The 23,951-nt window shown below is 41.5% G+C and overlaps 1 protein-coding gene across 1 annotated transcript in view; it reads left to right on the top strand.

Moving 5' to 3' along the window:
- LOC104624201 (probable acyl-CoA dehydrogenase 6) overlaps positions 1–23,951 on the top strand; it is a 31,591-nt gene that overhangs the window by 5,661 nt on the left and 1,979 nt on the right. The window contains exons 3-7 of the mRNA XM_010291506.1: positions 2,240–2,346; positions 7,176–7,343; positions 11,928–12,101; positions 17,649–17,810; positions 17,973–18,123. Of these exons, the coding sequence (XP_010289808.1) occupies positions 2,240–2,346; positions 7,176–7,343; positions 11,928–12,101; positions 17,649–17,810; positions 17,973–18,123 (762 nt within the window). The remainder of the gene's footprint in view (positions 1–2,239; positions 2,347–7,175; positions 7,344–11,927; positions 12,102–17,648; positions 17,811–17,972; positions 18,124–23,951) is intronic.

The raw sequence follows: 23,951 nt of genomic DNA, 5'->3' as shown, positions 1-23,951 counted from the left end.
TCTAATCGGCAGAGCACATAAACAGAACTATGTGGATCGAGGAAGTGTTCTTACATCTGTATTTCGCCATGGTTTTATTTTCCTTTTACCCATCATTTACAAAATTGTTTACCATTGTAATTTTTGTGTTCATGACATTCCACCAATGTTACTTATAAAGTGTGGAGCAACAAAGGATGGACCACTTTCATGCAACTCTTAATGTGTCAGAATCTCACCATTGGGACTTCTGGGTTACCCAGCCTCAACAAGGAGCTCTGGTTTATTGACGGTAGACTCGTGTGTGTGCGTGTGCATATGTGTATACATACACACATGCATGAAAATATATTTGGAGTGATGGTAAGGCTGCACAGTTAATCACATGGGAAAATATGCTCTAGGGTATGGCCCCGGCCCAGAAAGCAGGCATAGTCTGATCTGTCTTGAGCCAGAGCATGAGCTCATTGCAAACAGAGTTTTCTAATTCTGGAGCTCTTAAACTGGAAAGAAGTGGGTATTGCACTTATGCAAACCTGAGATTTTTCTGGAATGGGTTTAAGATGGGTAGAATTTACAGAAACACCATATTTCTAGCACAATAGCTAGCTGCTTGCTGAGCTGCATGTCCTTCCTGCAAGGCATAGACACCCATGGTCTTCTGAAGATAGTGTTGCCAGACTTTTTTTTTAATTGCAAAATAACTCTTCTATAGCCTCATTTTTGGGAAGAGCTGAACTGTTTTTTGGAACTTAAACAAAGATATCAAACCAAAAACATTATTCTGAGAAAAGTTTTTGTCATGGAAATTCTCTGTTGAAATAACTAAATGTTGGCAAAGTTTTAAGCCAAAAATCCCTGGTAACTCCTCTCATAATCTGATTTTTCATGTTGTTGCTTGGGTGTTTTTTTGTCTAATGAATGTTCAGCTGGCCGTACTTGATCATGTCCCAAGGAAAAGAAAAAAAAAGTACACTGCATAGCAGATCAGGGGACTTTGTCCCCGTTTGCTGGAGGAAGGAGTAAACACTCCAAGCTCGCTTCTTGTATTTATTTGGGATTGGTGCCGTGATTGTTCTCAGCAGGGACAGGACTAGGAATTGAGCTCCTTGGGTGCACAAAGCGAAAGTGTCTGCCAGCTCCCACTCTGTTCTCTGGCCATTGCATGTCCTTTGACCGTTTTGTGTCAGGGTTGGAGTGGAGGGGAAGAGTCAAGAGTCTTAGCTAAAATGGCATCGCTCCTTTGGAAGTTCGGGGACAGTGTTTTAGGAGGAGGACCCAGGTAACTGCAGCCTGCTTAGGCAGCCAGCATGCCTAAGGAGATGAGTGGAGATGCTGACCTGAGAAGCCTCACACCGAAGAGGAGGCTGAGGAGGAACTTAACTTTTATGGATTTCTGCTCACAGAAGAGACATCTCTTGACCCCGGGAATTTTTTAGTCTGGCACAAGAAGTTGTTCAAGAACTAGGCTACGAGCTCACCATTCACACTACAAGACCAAAGCAGTGAATGTTAATTAGGACAAAATCAACCGTGAAATGAGATGGACCATTGTTTTGAATCAATGAAGGCAGCTAAACGTTGATTAAAAAAAACAGGGTGCCTCTTCACTGACTTGAAATATGGCCAAGTGAATTTTTTGTGTTAAGATGCTATCAGCAGTTTGCTGTTTCCCTTTTTATTTTTGTGGGGACTAAGGAAAGGCTGGAAAGAAGCACTAATGGATTTCACTGTGTGATTTAAATGCAGATATGAAATATTAATAATGTAAATACAGATATTTGCAGAGGGTGGCCATCACATGTCATAGCTTTTCAGTCACCACTAAAACCTGGCAAAGAGCTGGTGTGAAAGTCAGAAGATAATGCAGAGAGCAGGTCCTCTATCCTGGCTGACTGCAGACTGATACAGGAGCATTAAGGGGAAACCCCAGGGACCATGTTTATTTGGATCTGATAGCTCTCAAAACAACAGGCCGAAAGATGGGATTTTGGGCATCTAGACCACATGTTTCTGTGGGAGTAAGACACCTGAGTACCTGTAAAAGCCTTGTTTAAAGTGATTGTGGCTGCGTTTCTGGTGAAGGTTCTGAAACATAGTTTGGAGGGTATCTATTTCATCTTCTGCCTCTGGGATGGGTTTCACCTGTCATTGGAAAATTGATCACTGCAGGGGTAGAACAAAATTTGTAAGTCACTTCTAAATAAAGTTTACCTTCAAAAGCTTTTAATATCCTACCTTTTTCATTATATTGTTGCAGGTTTGGTTCTGATGAGTTGAAAAAACAGTTCCTCGTACCAACTATAGCTGGAGATTTCGTGGTTTGCTTGGGAGTCAGTGAAGCTGGAGCTGGGTCAGATGTCGCAAGTAAGTTAACCTAGCAAATTGCCGGTTTTAGACAGCCTGGTACGTTAATGGAAAGAATCTGGCTTCCCTGACCCTTCCCTTTGCCACTATCATTTGTAAGAAATATCGAGGAAGGAAAGTCTGGTGTGGTGAGGGCAAAAAGTAATCCAGAGGCAGCACCTCTTGCCTCCGATGCATCCAAAAGCAATCAAATTGAATGTATTTTTCAGTGAATCAATGGCTGTAACCCTGTATGGGCTGAGCACAGCAGATAAACATGCAGCTGTCATGTTGGCCCTGGATTTCTCCTAGTGTTTGCCCTGCTCTGCCTCCCCTGCTCTGTCCAAGCTCACCGTGTAGTTTCACAGCCGTCATCAGTTGTGCAAACCTGCAAATGTACGTGATAGGGTGTGTGGCCCGTTCCACTGGCGCTTCCTTAAAGCAGACCTCTCCAACTGCAGAGCTAGTCCATTCTGAAAACGATGGCATCACACTTTCACAATGGGTTCCTCTCGCTCATTCTTACTTCACCTCAGCCCCTTCCGTCATTCCTGTGCAGCAGAAATGTCGCTGAACTGGTGACTGTTTTATTTACAGCTGATGAAGAATTTGCTGTGTCAAAGCTATTAGCTTTGTGATGTAGTTACTTTGCGTGCAACTTGTTTTTTCTTGGTTTAGTGCAAGATATGTTTAAACACGCGGACAAATGAAACTCTTATTCTGAAGTGCCTGAGGCCGTAGGTAATTTGGACAATTAAAACAGATATTGTAGAAAAAGGAAAAGATATCTCATCTGTTTGTGAGTTGTGGACTTCAAGGAAGAGGGAGTGACAAGAAAACACTTTTAGAGGTTTTGCTGTTGGACACAGGGTGGCCAAGTTGATTACATTGTGCTCTTACAAATTACTGTGACATCTTCCTGCAGACAAAATCGCAGAAGTTTTTTGATCAGTAAAGCAGAGTCCTATGTCTATCTCCTTGAACAAGTTAGAACAGTGTTAGAGCAGGGGTGCAGCAGGTAGTTTTCAAGAGAGTTAATGGGAATAATGAAATAATGGGACTAAATCTTCCTGTGTGATCCATTGCTGTTTTCCTTAATGTATTTTGTTCATAAGAAAAATGCCATAATTTTTATACAATTGTTTTTCATTAAAATAATTTCAAATTTGAATTTTTCTAATGTAGGAAATACATAATTTACTTTAATTAATGCCTCTCTAGGTTAATTGGATGATTATCAGAACTTTCTAAATATGATTTAAATTTTTTATGCAGTGTGCCTGATAATAAGTAACATAAATATTTTTATCTGCATATTGCTTATCATCTAATTTAATTGGAATGATACACTTGGATTAATCCAGTTAAAGAAAAATTTGGAATCCACTAGAATTATCTGATGGACCTCTCATCAAGAATTCAGTCTTTCTTCTTTTCTGTGTTTAGGTCATCTTCTCTGAGCATGAAAAACCAAAATTGCACATGGTGTGTATAATGGCACAAATACTTGTCCAACCCTAACAGAAATGTTACCCTCCAAATATGTACTGTTACACAACAGTTTGCTGGCTTGTGAATCTTGTTGCTAACTACGCAGATCATCTTTATTAACTGTTCATTGAAATATTGTAAGATAGAGCAATCATTACTTTGTGCCTAAGTACTTGTACTTGCCATGTTGAATTTGAAGACTCAAGGTCATTCCTTTCTTGCTGGGTGATACCTCAGTTGTCTGTGTTGCTGATGTCTCCCAAGTTTATGTCGACAGCAAATTTTAAAGATCATTAATGAAAATATTGATAGGTTTCATCCAAAGGCTCACGTTCAAGGAGGAGCTCCAATAGTACCCTCCCTGTGCATCAGCACTTCTTCTTTTAATGCAATCTGATGCAATTTCCCCTTTGCCAAGTTCCTTACTGACATTTCCACTTTTGTCCTAATTCTTATCTTTTCAAAACTTTTAAGTGATCATTACCTAGCAAGATAATATTTTAGTTTGCTTGGGTCCAACAGGATTTTTCCTATTCTGATTTTTCTCTAGAAAATCCATTTTTGTAATAAACAAATCAAGTTGGTTTGAAATAGGATACCACTAGTAAATTGAATTATCTTTTCTTTCCAAATGTGTTCTGAGGCTGTGCAGATTGCCAAAGGCAACAACCTCTGTTTTCACTATTTTTTAATTTCTGTACAGTCCTTCTTTTAGATGTCTTGCTTTGTCGGCTATATTACAAACTTTTTATAATCTGACGTAAAAAATTTCTTTAGTTTTGAGGCATCCTTTATATACCTCATATTCTTTTCTCATTCTTTTTTAATTTCTGTGGCTGAAACATTTTTGTTTGCCGCCTCAATCTTCTTGGATTTTGTTGGGTTTCATCTGCAAGACTTAACTTAGTTTGACCTGTGGCAGTTCTTACCTTCTGACCTCCAAACTGTAGCTTACTTTGATGATTAATCTCTTTCCTTTCCTGTAGGCCATCTCCTGTTTTTTGAAGTTTTGGGTTTTTTTTCCTGTGATGATGATGTAAGTTCTAGATATGGTCTATTCATTTTTGTCTTTAAGGAAATGTGTTGCCTATCTTTAATCATAAGATTGACCCTAAAAGTTGAAGCCAACCTTACCTTTTGTCAATTCCATTTGGATGCATGGCTGGACTCAAGAGCACAGCGGAGAAGAAAACTTGAGTCTCAAGTACGTTGTGATTTGAATGGTGAGATGACCAGCCCTGGTTGCTTATATGGCACTCGCTAGGTCATATACCTTTCAGTGATGGCATGTGGCCTTTCCTGGAAGGGACCCTCACAGCATGCTCTGGAAGCTGTTGAGTTATAGACAACACAGGGCCAGTGGTGTGGACCTGCCAAAAATGAGTTATGGAACACTCACTGAAGTAGCCTTTTCCCAGAGCTGCGCTCTATCAGGGAGAACAATTACAGACAAATTCCTAAGTATCTTCATAGCCATATCCCTGAGACTGAGTCCACTTGACTGTACTAAATTAAGTAGGTTTTCAAAGCCTGCTGTATTTTAAACATAAAGTTTACTTATTGACTTGGTCATCTTTCTTCTAATTAAATTTAAAGAGAATCAACTCTTCATAAGTTCATTTTAAATAGTCACTTCTCAAGTATTTGAAGCAAACTGTCAACCATCACGTTTGGGAATACTTGAACATTTCCATTAGTAAGGCATTTGTTCTTTAATCTGTATTTGGGTGCTTAATCCCCTGTGATGCCATGCTTGCAAGAACTGTTTACATTTGTGATAACATCACAGTGCTTATTGTTCTTCTGCAGACCTTCCATGGGGCCCCTATCTAATCTCTTCAGTAGCTGTTCCACAACAAAGGGATGTGTGATGCAAATTGCTGTGTGTATGTTCCCATTCTTTTCACACTGCTTCAGTACAGTGTCATATTTCTTATTCCAGCTCTTCATTTATTATCATAAATGTGTCCTTCATTTATTATTTCGTCTCCATGTATATGATTGTGCAGTGTCTGTGTCCATGTATTACGAGCATCAGTACTTTAGATTCCTTTGGTTTATTGCCCTTCATTATTATAAAGATTTCATATCAAGGCCTTTGCACAGATTTGGCATAGTCTTTTCATTGGCTGAATCCCTGTATGGCTACTGTTTTTATCCACATTAGTACTATCTCTTTCACTTGCTGTTCATCATTATCCTAGGTTCCTTAATCCATAGCTATATCAAATATTCCTTTGTTGTATACAATTTTCTCCTGTCATTATTCCCCAGTTCCTTCATTAACAAGACTTCTTTTCAGCTATGCTGATCTCAGTTCCACTTTGTCTTGTAAATGAAGATCAGATACTTGGTTTTGCTTTGTAAAAGTTTTATGTTTAGAGCCTTTGGGAAGAAGGTTCATGTGCAGATTGGGATGGGTGCGTACGAAGGTATAACCAGCTGACTTAAATTTGCCTGCCTGCTCGGTGTCTGACTCCTACCCTCCAAGTCTACTTGCTTCCCTCAGTAGATGGCTTCTTACAGACTTTATAGTCTCATTAGGTTTAGAGGTGCTATTAGGGGCGTGGTAGGGTTCTCTTATACCATCACCTACTTATAGCTAGATACCTGTTGGAGAGTCTTCCTCAGTTGGGGTTTTAGTTGAAGAAGTTCAATTTGGGGGAAAGAAGCCAGCCCTTCAGAAATTCTGCTGCAGTGTAAATAATAACTAATGATTCACTCCCGTCTGCCAGTTGCAGCTAGGGCTGCTTGCAGCGTAACAAAAATAAGATTGTTTTTGCCGGGGGCATTAAATAGCAGGTGTTTAGAACTCCTTCATGTACAGACATTCTTAGCATTTAGACATGGTCTTTTGAAAGTTTACTAACTTGGAATTTATTACGCCATTCTGACCAAGAACATGCAGGAAATGCGTGTATGTATATCTCTATGCATACACAGATCTTGAGGCTTACGTTTGTTTAAGTCAGGACTCTGAAATTAATGGACTCTGAAATTAATCAGTGACTAACGTGCACAGTAACAGAAATGTGTAATGTATCACTTCAGACTGAAGTGTTTCTGGCCCGAGTTTTTGACGACCAAATTTACTTAGGGAAATTTTTCTGCTTCGTCCACTGGGATGAAGACTCCACCTAAAGGAGGGCGAGAGAAGTGGACTGGTTTCCCTGGTTTGCCTTCCAAGAGTCATCCAGACGGGTCTGCCGTGGAAGGGTTAGAGGATGTGGGGGGCATGAAGGCATGACCAAATATTAGTTGTCCATCTGAGATCAAGGGAGTAACTCTGCCAGTCTTAAAGGGACCAGCTTATCCCTCCTTCACAAGAATAACCCTTCATTTCCTATGTTTTGAAATAGATATCAAGACGACAGCTGTGAGAAAAGGCGATGAATATGTCATAAATGGTGGTAAGATGTGGACTACGTCTGGATGCCAAGCGGACTGGATGTGCCTGCTGGCAAACACCAGTGAAGGACCTCCCCATCGAAATAAATCTCTCATATGTCTGCCAATGAATCTACCTGGTAATAACACAGAGCTCTTTCTCTTCTAATTTGATTTTATTGTTGTTTTTATGTATGCCCAATGCAAGAAGGAAAGGTGTTTGACAGAAAGGACTGCACCCATAAATGGTCTCCTAAGTTAGGTGTTTCACTGTCATACAAAGCTGGCTCTGAAATGCCTTTGCACACTTCCACAAAAAAGTAGGGAACAAGAGGAAATGAGAAGGAAGCTGAATATTTTGCAGACTTCAGCTTGTGAGTCCCAAGTAATTTTATACGGAGAGTCATTGTCACCAAAAATAAATATATAAAAGTTGTTCACACACATTTGTATGGGAATATTTCATAATCTTCTGTGAGAGTGAATAGACAAGACGATGCCAAGGACAAAATTAATGCCTCAAAGAAATCATTAAAAATGCAGCCAACATTTTTTTTTGAAAATTATAACATCCAGTGTCTTTTGGAGAAGTTCCACAAAACTTCTATCTTGGTTTTCTGTCCCCAAAAGGCATGAAGATGCAAACAGTCCACAAAATAAATAACGTATTACTCTATCTACATAGATCTTTGCTACATGTGAACTATATGTAAAATGTTCTTAAATTATCTTTCAGAAATAGCATTAAACTCAAAATTTCCTGTTTTGTATGAGGACTGGTGAACAGAATATACACTTCTTTTTTCAATGAATGGAGGAGATTTTTAAGCTTGTTGTCTTAATTCTTCAGAAGATATTGAAAGTGATTCTCAAACGTGAAAAAAAAAAATTATAAAGAGGTTAGAGATTTCAAACTTGGGAAATACCTCCCAAAATCATCTTACCCCACATGCCAACACCTGCCTCCCAGGAGCCCCTGGACAGTATCTGACTCAGTTTAGGGTGGGTTTGCTGACCCGCTGTATTGAATTCTAGAACGATGCAATACTGTGCTGTGATTGTATTGTGTGGGTGGTCCTGATTTTCCTCTGATAACCGTCGTCCATCGCCCAACCTGGTGGGCTTGCTAAAGACAAGTGCAGACATAGCCAGGGTGTTTCATGGCTGTGCTCTGCAAAGGGATATTTTTGCCAGGGCACTATTATCATTATCAGTTTAAATTACAAAAATAATCTGTGAGTTAAATGTGGGTGGAATGAAAGATTCAGAGATCTTGGAAGTTGGAATTTGTTTTTGAAGAAGACTAGTAATTTGGGTGAAGACACTGAAGAAATGCATCCTAATCTCAGGGTGCAAGTTTCAGTGGTACAGTCCACACAGTGTCTGTTCCTGGGTAATCTGCAGACCTTGCAGCACAAAGGACATCATTCAGAGAGGGTACAGTTAAGCTTATGCTGGCGGAGACCTTTTGCAGTTTTAACACCAGTTCAGAAGTTTTTAAACCTTTTTGATTTTCACTCATTTTAATATTTTTAAATTATGTAATATATTAATTTATTTAATACAGAACGTATAATATGTTCTAACATAGATTTTAAATATATGACATCTATTTAATATATAATAATGAGTATTAATTCATTTATGTATTAATATAAAATATTAGAACATATTGCTTTTTTTCATTCAATTCAGAGTATTTTACATACGACATATATGTCATTATCAGCATTTCACATGTAGGGGCACCACCATGGCAGTGAAGTGAGGGTCCACAAGCTCACTTAATTGATCAGACTGAGAACAAAGCCCAGCTCTCCAATGTTGCAAAAGAGTGTGACGAGAGCTACTTAAGTGAAATTGTAAGTGAATTTCAGTATGGAGTAAGTCAAGCGAGTGAGTGAGTTGCCTTGGGAGTTAAGCAAGTCCTGAGCAGGTTGTGAGTTTCTTTAACCTCTGCTCATGCAAGTCAGGCTTTCAGTGGGTGCTCACAGAAGATGGACCTGAGCTGCTTCCCTAGTTGTTGACTTTGTCCTTATTAATGAGAGATGAGCGAACACGGAACTCAGAGCCAGAATCTGCCTGAATTTCCAGGTTAAACTCACTTACCAGCCATCTGCTTGAAGGCCTCCTTGTGATTTGTCATGAAAGGGTCAGAGTGCAAATGCAACACCACTTCTCTGAGATCAGTTTTCCAAAAACAACAAAGCAGCCAACCCACTGTTAGAGGCAGATCAAATACAGAGAAGTTGACTCGGAGGTTTTCAGCTACTTTGCTTATTCCAAAACCTCATGTGAGTCATTGTAGCTGGGGCAGGGGGGGCATTGTTAGGGCACACAGCCTATGCACAGACCTGCTTTACCTGCGGTAGACAGATTTGGAGTTGCAAAGTTGCCTGAGTCACTTCAAGCTGATCTGCAGAAGTGTAGAAGTCTTCCTAGAAACAAAAAATTGCGCTTCTCAAAGTGTATATGCTTTCGTTCTTCTGTGTGATACAGATACTGACCTCCAAAAGGGTCACTGTACCAAGATTGGTGACCTTTTGAAATAAAGTATAAAGACAGTGGATTGTGCTTCATGGGTGGGTCATATCAGAAATGAGATTTTTCAGGAAGACAAAGAGGGAAAGTATGAAAAAGGCTGCCATTTGACACAGATGTGAGGAGGAAGCTCCAGCTGTTTTGACACATCCTAAGGATGTCTGTCTGCCAAAGATTGTGCTCCTTGGAGGGCAGCAGACCAAGACTGTACAGGAAGTGTCTGGAGGACATCGGCGGATGATGCGCTACCAAGCGTCTGTAGATGTACGTGTGTCAGAGCTCAAGAAGGAGTGCAGTGGAGAATGAGTGTGTTACGTCTGACGAACTGCTGCAGTCGCCAGCCTATATGGCGGGGTAAGGAAGGGATCTGTGGCGCAGCGGTAGCTCATTCCTTGCTAGCAGCTGGAAGACATGGGAGACTAGTCCAGCATTTTTCACAAAAATCTCAATTGTTTCATGCTTGTATGATGTTGTGATAAAAGAAAAAGGGGGGGGAAAAAAAAGTTCCAGGTCTGAAAGTGAATTATTAATTTCAACAACTGGTAGTTTATTGGAGATATGAACTAGGATTTGCTTCTAATTTTAGGTGTGTACAGTGTCTATTCTGGGGTGAAGCAAATCATGGTCCGGACTGGGCAGATGCTGCTGAATACATTTCTCATAATGGGAATTGGGATTATGGCAGTGTGGATTCACAGGAGATATTCAGATTAGGTGAATACTCCTCATACTAACAATGTCTTTTAAAAAAAAGCTGAATTTCTCATATGATGACAGAGAATCTAACAAGTCATAAAATGTGTGTGTGTGAAAGATATATAGACAAATGGCTTGCAGCCCTAATCTGTTAACTATTTATGCGCTGGTTTGTCCTCTGATAACAATAGGGTAGATTGCAAGGAGGAGATAATAAGGAGAAGAGCATCCAGAAAAGGGGAAAGAGCATGTTTCTCAGGTTGCAGTTTAAAATGTGCTTCTTTCCATTTGTAATGGCACTAAATGGTGTCAGGAGAGAGTGACTGTCTTTCTCCCAAGATAGAATATAGGAAATAAAAGAGATTGTTAGAAGGCTGGAGGAGTGGGAGAAAAAGAAAAATGAAAGATGCCTGGGAAGAGCTGCCCAGGAAGAGATACAGCAATCCATCTCAGTGATACTGGTGCAGGTAGCACAAATGGCTCTGGTTTAGAGTGATTTTTAGTAAGTCAGGCGCTGGGCTTGCTAGATTGAGATTTGTGTGTTAGGGGATGGCTTGTGATTTATTTAATACAGACAGACTCCAGGAGTTACCTGGACAGGTGATTTCTACTGCTGCTGGTAATTTTTAGTCTATAGTACCCCTTCTGAAGAGAATGAAGATAATTAAACTAAGCAAAGGAACATTTTGATGCCCGTATTGTAGTCAAAGAGATGATTATGTATCATTGTCTTCAAAAAAGAGAAAATGTAAAGCATGTGCTAGCAACAGAGGAGGCACTTGAGGCAACATGAGGCTGATGCAGTTTGGCCTCCTGAGTGAGAAGCATCTCAGATGTAATCTAAGAGCAAGTGAAACTAGTACAGCACAACAAAAGGGGGATGCTGCTGGATTCAGGAAACTTGAACACACAACCCAGTCTGGAAGAACTATGGATAGGTACAGGTACGAGGAAAAATCAGGATAAGCTAGAAAGGGGGGGATGAATGTGGAAGAGAGGGAAGGGAGCAGATTTCCAGGAGGAGAAATTCTCTAATCACAGCTTAAAACATAGCTCTGTTTTTGTCATTATTAAATATTTCTCTGCTGTTTCACAGCAGTGCAGGCACTCAGCAAATACTGCTAAATTGGATTCCAGCATTTTATTGTAGTGCAACTAAATATCGAAAACAGGCAAATAAATATTGCATTGTTTCAAGACCTACCTACTACTAGTAAACAATTATTATTTGGGGACATACTGAAAAGCGGGACCTTCACAATTGCAGTTTCTGATTTGCTAGTTGGAAAATGGGAAAACTCGTAAAAATAGGATGTGGGCCACATTACTCTTAAATTCCAGAATACTGTTATGTTTTTCCTAAAGGTAGGTTTCAATGTAGTCTTGGCACATACCTTCACATCTGCAAACTTAACTTTCTTAAAATGCTTGACTTGTGCATAGTGCTTCTGTTTTTTGTGGCCTTTCTGATACCTCTTTTTCTTCAGGCATTCATGTTGCTAAAAAGATAGACAAACTGGGCATGAGGTCATCGGACACAGCTCAGATCTTTTTTGAAGACGTAAGGGTCCCCAGAAAAAACCTCATCGGTGAGGAAGGAAAGGGTTTTACATATCAGATGTTGCAATTTCAAGAAGAGCGGCTGTGGGCAGTAGCTACTGGTAAGTCATTGTTTGTCCTTCTGGGGCCGGGCAGGGACACGAGGGTCACCCTTTGCATGACTAACAGTACTTTCCTTTCGTTGTAAATTGCAATGACCTCTTACGATCCGATCTGTCATAGCCTGGATACAGACAACCTTCCCTTTCTGTAGAAAAACTCGAAATAGAAAATATTTTGTGAGGCATCAGAGGGGCAGGTTTTGCCTTGTTTCTTTTGCTTGGTGCTGTTCTGCTGATAAGAAAATACGGCATCATGTTATGTCTGCTACAAATCTAGTACAAAGGCTATCAGAATACTGGCATGACATAGAAGGATGGTGACTTTTCCTGTACTACAGTAAGCTATGATGTTTACCCTGGATTTTAGAAAATTAACTTAGTGGCTGTGTAAAGAAGTGGCTCTTACAGAATGTAAAAGCTTTGTTTTGCGGATCTGCTTTACCTCTTATACGCTTTAGACATAAGTGGTACAGCACAAAATTCCTTTCCCTGAAGTTACGCTGTCACGGCGTTCCTGTTACTCTGAACTCAGACGGTACTTGAATCTGCATATTTGAGTTATACAGATTCTGGATATTTCAGGTAACCAGATCCAAGTCTGGATTGTCCATTTTCAGCCTCCTAACCTTCCCCCCCACTCCACAGTGTTTACTTCTTCAACTTAAATACAATGTGGTTCACTGTAAGAGGATTGGTCCTCTTTACATTTCGGGCTGGTATAAATATTCTCACCATATTTGTGCTCCTGTGCATACCCTGTCTGTTACTGTCTGTGTGTGGCTGGGGAATCGGGAACGCTAAAAAGTGATTTCCTGATTCAGTGACTAAATAAAAAAAAAATCGCTCCCTGTTGTGGGTTGATCCCAGACCAAATATTTCAGAGTTCAGATGCTTTTAAAAATCTTTGGTTTGGGCCAAAATTCTTAGTTCAGCCTGAGATAAATAGCAAATGTGACAGTAGTTTTAGCAAAGAACAGGAGGTTAGACTTGCAAGGGATGCCACTGCAGACTCAGGCAAGGAGGGGACATGGTCCTACTGCTGGTCCTGCTTTAATCAACGTGTACACGTTGGATTACACAAGGATGTGCATTGTGCATTTTTGTGCTCAGTTTGAAGTCCAAGTTAAACAAAACAATCAGAAACTCTGGGTTACAGGGATACTCCCCAGGCAGCAGAGTAGCCTGCGGCGTTAGTCATGCTCCAGGCAAAAGTGACGCGCACTGACAGCATCAAAACACAAAGCCTGGCAGGTTAGATCACTCCTGTTAAAACCACTGGCAGCTTGGTACTGTCCAGCCTTGCACAACTCTCCAGCGGTCACCGTGCTCTGCCAGGAAGTGGGACACCAGGTTTCAATTCTTCTTTTTGCCCAGAACACCACAGCAGGAGCAGGCAAACCCTCGCCCTGGATGAGCCGTCTGGGAAGGGTATCTTTGCCCCCCCGCCATGGCCAGGCAGGGGACATCAGGGAGGAAGAGCCTCAGAGCTCACCAAGCTCACCTTGGAGAGGGAGCTGCCTCCTGCAGCGCGGTGGCCAGTGTGTTGTACCTTGCTGGGCCCTCTGGTTTTGCTTTTATCCGCTGTCCGATATAAAACCCGTGAAAGCGCGGGGAGCAGGGACAAGACCTGCTTCAGAGGGGAGCCAGGTGCTTGATGGATGCAGTTTGTTACACCACGACACCGAGCCGTTAACTTCCCATCCTGTAAATGGGTTTACGTACGTTCAACCACAAGCGTTTCGCTGAAGGCTCGGAGGTGCAAAACTACATACGTGCCTTCAGCAACCTGGTGGTAAGGTCTGCATGTGTAACCCTCGTCCTCACTTCTGGCCCTCAGGAGGACATTTCTGTTCCTTCTGAGTTCACGACTATTCACGTGACATTGAAAATCATCAGTCTGCTTTTAAACACTTTGGGGACCAGTTCTGGCATCCTCACTTTCGCTGCTTCCTGAAACTTGGAACTGCCATTCTTTTCTCTCTTTCTTTTTTTGGCCGTTGTTCTGTTTTGTTGTGTTTGGGTTTTTTTGTTTTTATGTATTTTTAGTATCAAGTATCATGTGCTTTGTTTATTAGTATTCTCTTTATTCATTAATTATCTTCTTTGTGGCCAGACTTCAGAATGTGTGGGGAGCTGGCTTCCTTCACTTTTTTTTCCTTTTAAAATGAATTTTGAGTCAAACAGTTTTAAAATATAAATGGAAAACTAATTTCCTGGAATTTCAAAATTTTGTCACAGGTGTGGTCTTTCCTTCTGAGTGACGCATTATCAAAGGCATTGGTAAAATTCACAGTGTTCCTTGCTTCATTGAAAGTGAAGAGCTGCCACGTATCTCTCCCATGTTGTGACACTTGGTAACACCAGCCATTTGTGGACCTGTTGCACTGATCACAGGAAAAGAATGTTGCTATGGCAAGAAAGCAAACAGTTTTTTGCGAATTGCTTAACTTAGAGGCAAAGAGGGAGTTCAGTGTGTGTGAGAGAGCAGAATGGCACTTTTCTAATGACTTCTATCTGCTCCTGGAGTCTCAGTTTTATGAGCACCATTGAGTCATGGCCAGTAAGCAGGGTGACAGATCCTTTTACATGGGCAATGCACATCCTTAGGAGACTGCGCAGCTTGGAGCTCACTGTACATCTCACTAGAGAGTGATCAGCCACAGCCTGATAAAAATATATTGATTTCCTTTTGTTTTGAGAGGAGGCATAGCAAGGCAAAGTGATTGTACAGTTAGCAGAAGTTTCCAGTGGAAAAATGTAAGTTGGATGGAGGTACAATGAAAAGATTATTTTCTCTCTGGCAACTTCCAAGTGCTTTCACGATTCTCAGCTGTGTGGTAGACTATGCGTTCCTTAGGCTGCCCTGGAGTGACATTTCCTGTATGTGCTGTCATCAGTTGAAACCTGTGGGGCCAAGATTGAGGATGTGGAGAACGTTATGTGACAAAAGAGGAAACAAATATACACCAAAAAAAAAGTTCTGAGAGAAAATGAGTTTCACTGTTAAGAATGGCATTTCTCTGTACGTATATGACTGGCAAAGTATTGTGGTGTTATGTTGTACAAGGCTGTTGGCAGTCATGGTATTCACAACATGCTGTGTTTCATTGCTGTTTGCTGCACAGCCAAGCTTTGCCGTATTAGAGCTATGCTCATAGCTCTAAATACCTGTAGTCATAGCGTCACAGAATGGTGTGGGTTGGAAGGGACCTTTAAAGATGGTAACGTCCAACCCCCCTGGAATGAGCAGGGACATCTTCAACTAGATCGGTTTGCTCAAAGCCCGTCAAACATGACCTTGAACACTTCCAGTGATGGAGCATCCACAAACTTCTCTGGGCAACCAGTTCCAGTGTCTCATTACCCTCATCATAACGAATTTCTTCCTTATGTTCAATATAAATCTACCCTCTTTTCAGTTTAAAACTGTTGTTCCTTGTCCTGTCACTACAAGCCTTGGTAAAAAGTCTATCTCGGTCTTTCTTATAAGCCCCCTTCCAGTATATAAATCGAAGGCCACAATAAGGTCTCCCTGGAGCCTTCAGTTCTCCGGGCCGAACAACCCCAACTCTCTCAGCCTGTCCTCACAGGAGAGGTGCTCCATCCCTCAGATCATTTTGGTGGCCCTCCTCTGGACCCGCCCCAACAGGTCCATGTCTTTCCTGTGCTGAGGGCTCCAGAGCTGGATGCAGGACTGCAGGTGGGGTCTCACCAGAGCAGAGCAGAGGGGCAGAATCACCTCCCTCGACCTGCTGGCCACGCTGCTTTGGATGGAGCCGGGGACTGTCCTTAGAAGATTTCCTCTGTTTATTTCTGTGTGCAAATGGGAATTTCAGGAACAAGCAGAAGGATGGTGATGGCAGCTGAGGAAACAGGAGGATGGATGAGCGGAGTCATGGGGCAGGAAGGAGGCAATGAAGCGGGGAGGCAGACACTGTGAGAGCAGTTTTCTCAGACTCCCCACTCCCAGCCCTGATGCATGGTGACAGCCTGAGCAGAGATGGGCCAAAATTTTTTGTCCTTTTGTGAGCAGGACCCAAATAGGTGCCGTTCTGTTCCTTCCCACACAGTCCTGTTCCTGCCTCTTCTTTGCTCTTTCCCGTTTCTTCTTTCCCTGGTGCTTGATGCTGGGAACCACACAAGCTGTGCTGGAGCACCTTGCTCTGACAGACGAACACAAGATTAATCCCTTGTTCTTACCTCTCCCATCTCCCTTCTGCTCTCCCAGCACTGGCATGTACTGTTTCGTTTCCCTCCCAGCAGCTCAGACCGATGCAAAAAGGAATTGTTTAGTAGTCCAGGGCTTGGTTGTATTTTGCATTTCAGATTCACAATGAGGGTGGTGAAACACTGGCACAGGTTGCCCAGAGAGGTGGTAGATGCCCCATCCCCAGAAGCATTCAAGGTCAGGTTGGATGAGGCTCTGAGCAACCTGTTGAAGATGTCCCTGCTTATTGCAGTGGGGTTGGACTACATGCCCTTTAAAGGTCACTTCCAACACAAACTATTCTATGATCCAGAGTTTTGTGGTTTAGATTCTAAATGTGAATGGATGTGGATATGCATATTTTGAAAAGAGAAAACGTGGCCCTTCTCACACAGACACATTTCCCTACTGCTTGCCGTAGTGACATGGGTCCGCATTTGCCAAACAAAATTCTCCACAAATTCAGCACCTGCTGTTACCCTAGCTAAGCTGCAAGAGACTGCTGGAGCCTAGCCCTTCACTTCACGGCTGGTTTGCCTTGGAAAAGAAACTTTGCCCTTGTCTTCTTGTTTAAAACAGGGTGTCTCTAAGTTTGCTCACAAAGTAGGAGCTAGTTCTCCTGCTTTAAAGCAGTGTCTGCCTTCTCCCTCACCTGTCTTCCAGCAGTATCTTATTTTGATTCTGTTTCCATTAGAAGCACTGATTAGCATTTACTGAAAGTAGCTGTGAATCTTAATGTTTTCCCCTTCCTTTCTATATGAGGATCTGACCACGGAATGCAGATGTAGGAAGCAGTCTGTTTGCGTTCCTTATCTCTGAATAGGTTTCTGCCTTTTTGTTCAAAGTTTCCTTGACTATACATTTCTACAGCATCCCTCAGTGAGCACACTGTCTGCCTTCAGATTTTCTTTCAGGGTTGTAACAGACCTTCAGGCACAGGTAGCATGGAAGGCAGGAGTTGCCACAAGCGTTTGCTAGAGCCCCAAATGAGGCATTAAGGATAAAGTTTACACACTTGCCATTACATACCGCTCTCTTTAACTTTCCTTCCCTCCTCCCCACCCCACCTTCCCTCTCCTCTGAGTTTCGGCGGTTTGGGGCTCAGCTGAAATAGGGATAAAGAGGTCTTCAAAGTACAAGGGAATACCAGGCTTTTTTTCAGAATTGAAACTGTGCCCCCAAACTGAGCATACGGAATAATTTACTTTAGAAAACCTAATGTATTTTTTTGTACGAAGTGAAAAAAAAAATCTTTTTCAAAAAAAAAATCTTTTTCAACAAGAAGAAAAGCAACATATCTGGCTAAAATGATGTCCTGTCCTGTGCTTTGCTTCTTCAAGTCCTGACACCGCTGGAAACTGTTATACAAGAAACTATTGACTACACTCGCCAGCGGAAGGTGTTTGACCAGTCCGTCCTGCACAACCAAGCCGTGCACTTCCGCCTGGCCGAGCTGGCAACCGAACTGGAGCTCCTTCGCTCGCTGCTGTACCGCACCACTGGTGAGCTGCCACATCTGCCTTCCCAGATGTGCTTCTCTTCATGCAAAAAACGTTGTCAGGCTGAAGGAACATGGGGAGGCGATTGCCAGGGAGGCAGGCTGTGATCACTGACTCTGTGTGTATAACTGGGCTTTTTTCTTTCTTTCTTTCTTTCTTTTTAAGCTCTCTATGTGGAAGGCAATGATGTGACAAAGTTTGCTTCCATGGCTAAGCTAAAGGCAGGTCGTCTGTCACGTGAAGTGACTGATAGCTGTCTCCAGTTTTGGGGAGGAATGGGATTCACCAGTGAGGTTCTGGTGAGCAGGCTTTACAGGTAAGCAAATGAGTGGTGAAAGTAAGAATAAGCTTTACTGAAATCTGGCCTTTTAAATGTCTTGCTACAAGATCACCCACTGAAAAGGGCACTAGCTCCTAGCTGATATGAATGGTATTGTTCTGCTGAGCGGTGCGTCACTGATGGACGTTGCGGGTGCCGGGGCACCCACAGTCCCATTGACTTTGGGGTGACGTGTGTGAGTGTCAGGACGTAGGCTGGCTGTTCCTTTGCCAAATCTTGGCTTTGCATTACAACTGTCCAGTTTGAACTACTCACAGGTTAGCTTGAATGTCAGGTGAAAGAAGTAAACTCCGTCTTTTCCCTGATGGTCCTCCAGCACATGCCAAGCAATAGGACAAGGCAAAAAAGGGGAAGCTTACCAACAAGTGATTTTGGTTTTTTTTCCCCTTCTGCTCTTTGTTTGCTTGTAATCTTGATTACGGGAACAGAATTACAGCAAAACCGCAGCTTTCTTCAGAACCATGAGGGACCAACAAAAATCAGCTTCATCTTTTTCCCCATAACTCCAGTTATGGATTAGTCACAGCAGATACTGCGTGAGATGTACGAGAGATGTTTGCAAATTAAGTCCCATGCCAAGCCTTTGCAATTTTACTGTATAACTACTTAGAGCAAAATTCTGTCCAAGCAAACAGTTTTCCTGGCAGCTGTTGGGAAAATTCTGGCCCTGGTGTCTTATATTCTGTAGAAGGGACAAAGTGGAACTTACATTTTCTTGTAGTAACAGGTTTCAGTTCAGCCCTTATATATATAGGATGCCTAATCAGAGGTTAACAAAATTAGTGGTTCGGTTAGTTGAAAGTTTTGGTAAATGTATCTGTGCAAAGTGAGAGCAGAACACTTTAAAAAAAAAAAAATCTGTAAAAAGCTTGTTTCTTCTTAGTAGGTTGAGTTAGTTTTTCTATTTCTAACAGCATTTTATGAATAAGAATGCTACTGTGGTAGGTCAGAGAGATCCTCAACCTGTTTTGTCTTGTGGATTCAAGAAATTTTCTCATGAAGGTACAGACTGCTGTATGGTGGTGGTTTTAAGCTAGCTGTCAATATGATGTTTTTTCCTAGTTTTTTTTTTACAGCCTCTTTATTAGTAGCTCATGGTCCCTGATAATGCAGATGTTAAAAGCTGCTGCAAGTAGGCACTCTGAACAAAATGAATCCTTGTCTTGAAGTGCTTACTGTCAGTGTAGTAATGTGTACAGATTAATGTGTATGTGCTTTTATGGAGCTTTGATTTGTCTTTAGATTTCCTACCCCAGTATATTACTGCTAACTGTGGGCAGTGCTTTTCTGCGTGAATTCCAGAGTGGTTTCTAAGTACCCCAGCAGAGTCACATTTTTCCTGAGAAAGGCGGAGTATTTCCGATTGGTATAACTGTCAGCTGGCTAAAGAAACATATCTTTCTGCCTCTAAAACAAACACTGTTATAAATGAGGCTAAAGATGGTGTGATATCTATACTCTAAAATTTTCTGTGAATCAGTAAAATTCCATCATTGAGTAACCATCAGCTCCAGGAAGGGGGAAGTAGAGTATTACCTAAATAAGCAATTTCAGGTTCAAGTCAGAATCCTGTTAATCTGTAACGATAAGCAAAGCAGCAACTTTCCTAAAGCCATTCTTTTTTGTACAGCAGTCTGAGTAACCATTCACGTCACTGTGATATTTGTCAAGTAGCAAGCGGCATAACTGCACAGCATGACATCTAGCCATAACGTACGAAGATTTTTGTAGCATAATCCTTACTAAGTTTCCAAGGAAATGTTAGTGTTTGACACATGTCAGGCTGTTACTTCTCAGAGAGCACACAGCGTAATGCATGGTTAGTGCATGAAGTCTTTGAATTTTAGTTATTAGCGTTGGTGGGGAGATAATAAACAGACCCGGCACAAGACTGTCAGCCAAATGTCAGCCATTTATTCACATCCATCATTTGAATCACTAGTCTTTCAAACTTTGTAGAACAACTGACTTTTCTAAAGTGCAGTATTCTCTAGAATGTGTAAAAGATTGCTGTTTCACCATGTAGGTCCCTATACGGGGCTGATTTTATACACATAAATGTCTCATTTTCAGTTGTAGGGATTCTGAGAAGGAGAATCGGTTTGAAAAAAGGTTTTGACCTAAATATCAAAAGGTTTGATAGAAAAATACAAGCCAATGTAAAAAAACGGTAAGAGTGGACTTTCCAGACTTTACCCTACTAGCAGGATTCTGGAGAAGGAGAGCGCCAGACTGGAGTTGTGTTTGTTTATTTTTCCCCTGTATGAAATGCCTCAAAGCCATCATGACTTAGGAAAAATCAGTTATTAAACAAACCCACCATCTATATGAAAACCCCAGGCTGTGAGAGATCAGAGGGAGGAAAACGTTTTGTAGCAAACATACTGCAATTTTTCAGACTTCCTAACATGAGTTTTAAAAAATTTCAGGTAGGGTTCTATATACTCTAATAGTAATTATGTACACTTCAGTTGTTATATGAAGAATTTGTCTGGTGGTCTTAAAAAAATTTGGGTTTTTTTGAACTAAGATTGTTTCTACTAAACACTGTGTCTAACTGCTGCCAGTTCTTACAAGTTTTACTCTTGTGGGGTGTGATGGGGAGAATGCTGTCATTTCTTTACTTGCTGCATTGTGAAAGACTCGACAAAGCAGTAGAGAAAAATACTGACTACTCATGTGAAATAGATAAAGTGTAAATAGCATTGCAAATGCAGATAGCTGCAGAAAAAAACCCCAGATTTCTTTTTTCCCCCTCAGCTGTCACCTAGGTATTGCAATATGAAGTTTTATTTGTAATTCAGGATAGTTAAAAATCAAACTTCTATACAGTTTGAAGTGGAATTTTTTTTAGTAAGTAATGTGTTTCCTTCTTAATTATATTTGTATTCCTCACATGTTTAAAAAGTCAGTTGAAATACTTTATTTCATTCTTTATTTCATTTTTTTATATTCTTTCATTCTTTACAAAGCATGTCTAAACTAGAACGAGCCTAGACAACTGTTGGGTTTTTTAATCTGTCTTTGTCATTATCACAATTTATGGTTGTACCAAATGAAACGAAAACTATCAATTTCTGCTGACAAAAACAATTTGCTCTGAAGTCAGTAGCTAACTGTTGGGACAAGACTTAATAATGATTCCTCAGTCATCTGTGAAAACAAATCCATAGTTTCAACCTTTTTCTGCAGAGGTTTTGGGACAGATGCCTCTCTACCCCTTTGGTTGATTTTATGAGTACCTTGAGAGGGAATTTAGGAGATGAAGCACACGACATCCAGCTCTAATATGGCAAATCAAAGTAGGTAACTGTACGGTAATGACTTCAAAGTGGAGCTACGCTCCAGAGCAGGCCAAGGCGATGCCCACTTCTGCTCAGCTGTCCCGTCAAAGTGCCCCTTGGGGAAACGGGCAGGGCCATGCGAACTGGCCCGCACGGCTGCTGGTGGCCGGGCTGTGCCAGCCTGGCCAGGGACCTGCCGCGCTGGGTGGTATCAGCTCAAACTTATCCCTCGGGATCAAAGCCTCCTTTAGATGATGCTTAATTTGGACAGCCTATAAGCAATCTGGCCGAGTCTGAAGATGGAGGAAGGCACAAAATATTAAACTTGAGGGTACATCAGTATATTTTGTGGAGAAAAATCTTGCCAGTAACGAACCTTAAAACAAAAATTGTGAGAAAAAAGGGTAAATGTTTTGTAATCAAGTGCAATTTGTGCTGAAAGGAAGCAGTGATACGCTGAGCCACATAAACCTTGGGAAGGATTTACCAATGGCCTCCTAACCAGGGAAGCAGGGAGCAGCATGTTGGGCTGCTAGGGAAAACCAGAGCTGGAGTCACCAAAATTTGCTTTCTTCCCTACATCTGACCGGCACTGACCACTGCTGGAAATGGGAAAGGAAATGACTTAGTTTATTTTCTCAGGACTTTAAAGTTATGTGAAGACATCTGCATTGAAGATAGGTAGCGCAGCAGGCTCCTCTCAGGTTGTTTGTGAACAAAAAGGGCTTTTTTAGATCCAAACACCATATGGCTTTCAAGAGGAAAATGTAGCGTAGAGCGGCTCCCCGAGCTGGCACGGCTTCTCAGCTGCCGGTGGTCAATGGTAGTGGGATGCACAAATGCAACCACCATCACATTTCACCAGCTTGAGGCTAAAGACATATTTAGTGTGCCATTAGCTGCGGCTTCAGCACCTATATAGCATATTACAAGGTCAAAAGTTTTCGGCGTGCTGTGAGATAGGTACTTTCATGGGTAATGAAATCACAGGCAAGGGAGAGCTCAGACTGGAGCAAGGGCCAGCCCTGATTTTAAGGATAACTGAGTCCAAAAGGTGTGCAGGCAGGGTGATGGACATGTTTTGGCTTGTGCAAAACAAGGGCTGAATGGTGCTCTGGATGCAGAGGGGTCAACACCAGCCAAAAGAGGAATGTTAAACTGAAGGACTGTACTACTCAGGAACGCATTCAGGATGTAAATTAGAGAGTTCCTAATCATTAGAACAACTTTATATGACAGCCTTCCAATTAGGATAGTCCAAGATTAAAGGGAGCTTGTTTCCCCTCCTTAAAGCAGTGCTTGATACATTTCTGAAGGAGGTTATATGGCATGGTACCTATGGAGTTGGGAAACTTGATTTGAAGACGTGGAGGGTCCTTTTTGTTATGCTGCCTAACTAGAAATTATTAATAATCTGGATTGTTTGGTGGGTGGGAAGGGCTCCTCACTCTCCCTCATAAGTGCAGTTTTTTAACTCAGCAGTGAAGAAATTTTTTTTTTTAATCCATCATAAAGTGGATTGCTTTTTAACATTTACATCTCTTGATTTGGTTGAGCAGAGTAAGTTTTATCATTGACAGTGGATGTTTCAGGTGCATGGGATTTCCTGAATGAAATTAAACTCTTTGCAGGGAGTGTTTTTAGGGGAGCAGAACACAATGGTCAGGATTTATCTCTTTCCTCAGGCAAATTCCCACTCTCTAAGGAAAACAGCATTCAACAAACAGCTAGAAGTTTGGTCCCTCAAAATGACACCTTTACATGACTGTATGGTGTGTTGCAGGCTGGTTCCTCACTGTCCTTGGTCAGGCTGAAGCCATCACAGGCCGGTGCTCACCTCAGCAGGGCTGCAGGTATCACAGGACGTGCTGCTCAGTCATGGGGGCAGCGACAAGGCGATGGAGAAATCAGAAAGCAAAGTGTTGGCTGTGCCAGGTCAAAAGCATTCCAGGGGTAGTCTACCTAAAGCAATAAAATTCTAATATTTATATATTAAAATATTTATATGCTCTATAATGCATTGATATAAACTATCAAACCATAAACTTCGAGAAAGTAGCTGATATACAAGCTTACTTTACTATGTCATCTTCCCCAGCTTCCTCACAGAGTTCCTGGCAGGATAGTTAGTCTCATGGTTTTGTTTTCTTATGCTGAAGGCAAGTCTCTTTCCTAGCAGAGGGCCGATAGATTAAAACCATTCTAGTCCTTTGTCATCTTGATCCTCTTAAACTACATGAAACCTTCTGTCCTGTCTCCCCTGGGGAGAGATGGGCATTAGTCACCTGCCCGTAGGTTCTGTAGGAAATACTCCGTATCTCACCCATGGAGACAAAAATATAATCACCAGCAATTTTGTAAAGACACACACATGTACATGTATCGACATACACAAAAACAAATGTGAAAGGTGTTTTGTTTTTTTAAAACATGTATTTATATGTGATAACCTGAAATGTCTGTCACACACCACTGAAGCCAGATCTTACCACTGCCTATTTATAACTTCATATAAAAAAG

This window comes from Phaethon lepturus, unplaced genomic scaffold (assembly GCF_000687285.1).
Source record: "Phaethon lepturus isolate BGI_N335 unplaced genomic scaffold, ASM68728v1 scaffold7080, whole genome shotgun sequence".
Lineage (NCBI taxonomy): Eukaryota > Metazoa > Chordata > Aves > Phaethontiformes > Phaethontidae > Phaethon > Phaethon lepturus.
This window is presented reverse-complemented; position numbering and strand designations above follow the sequence as displayed.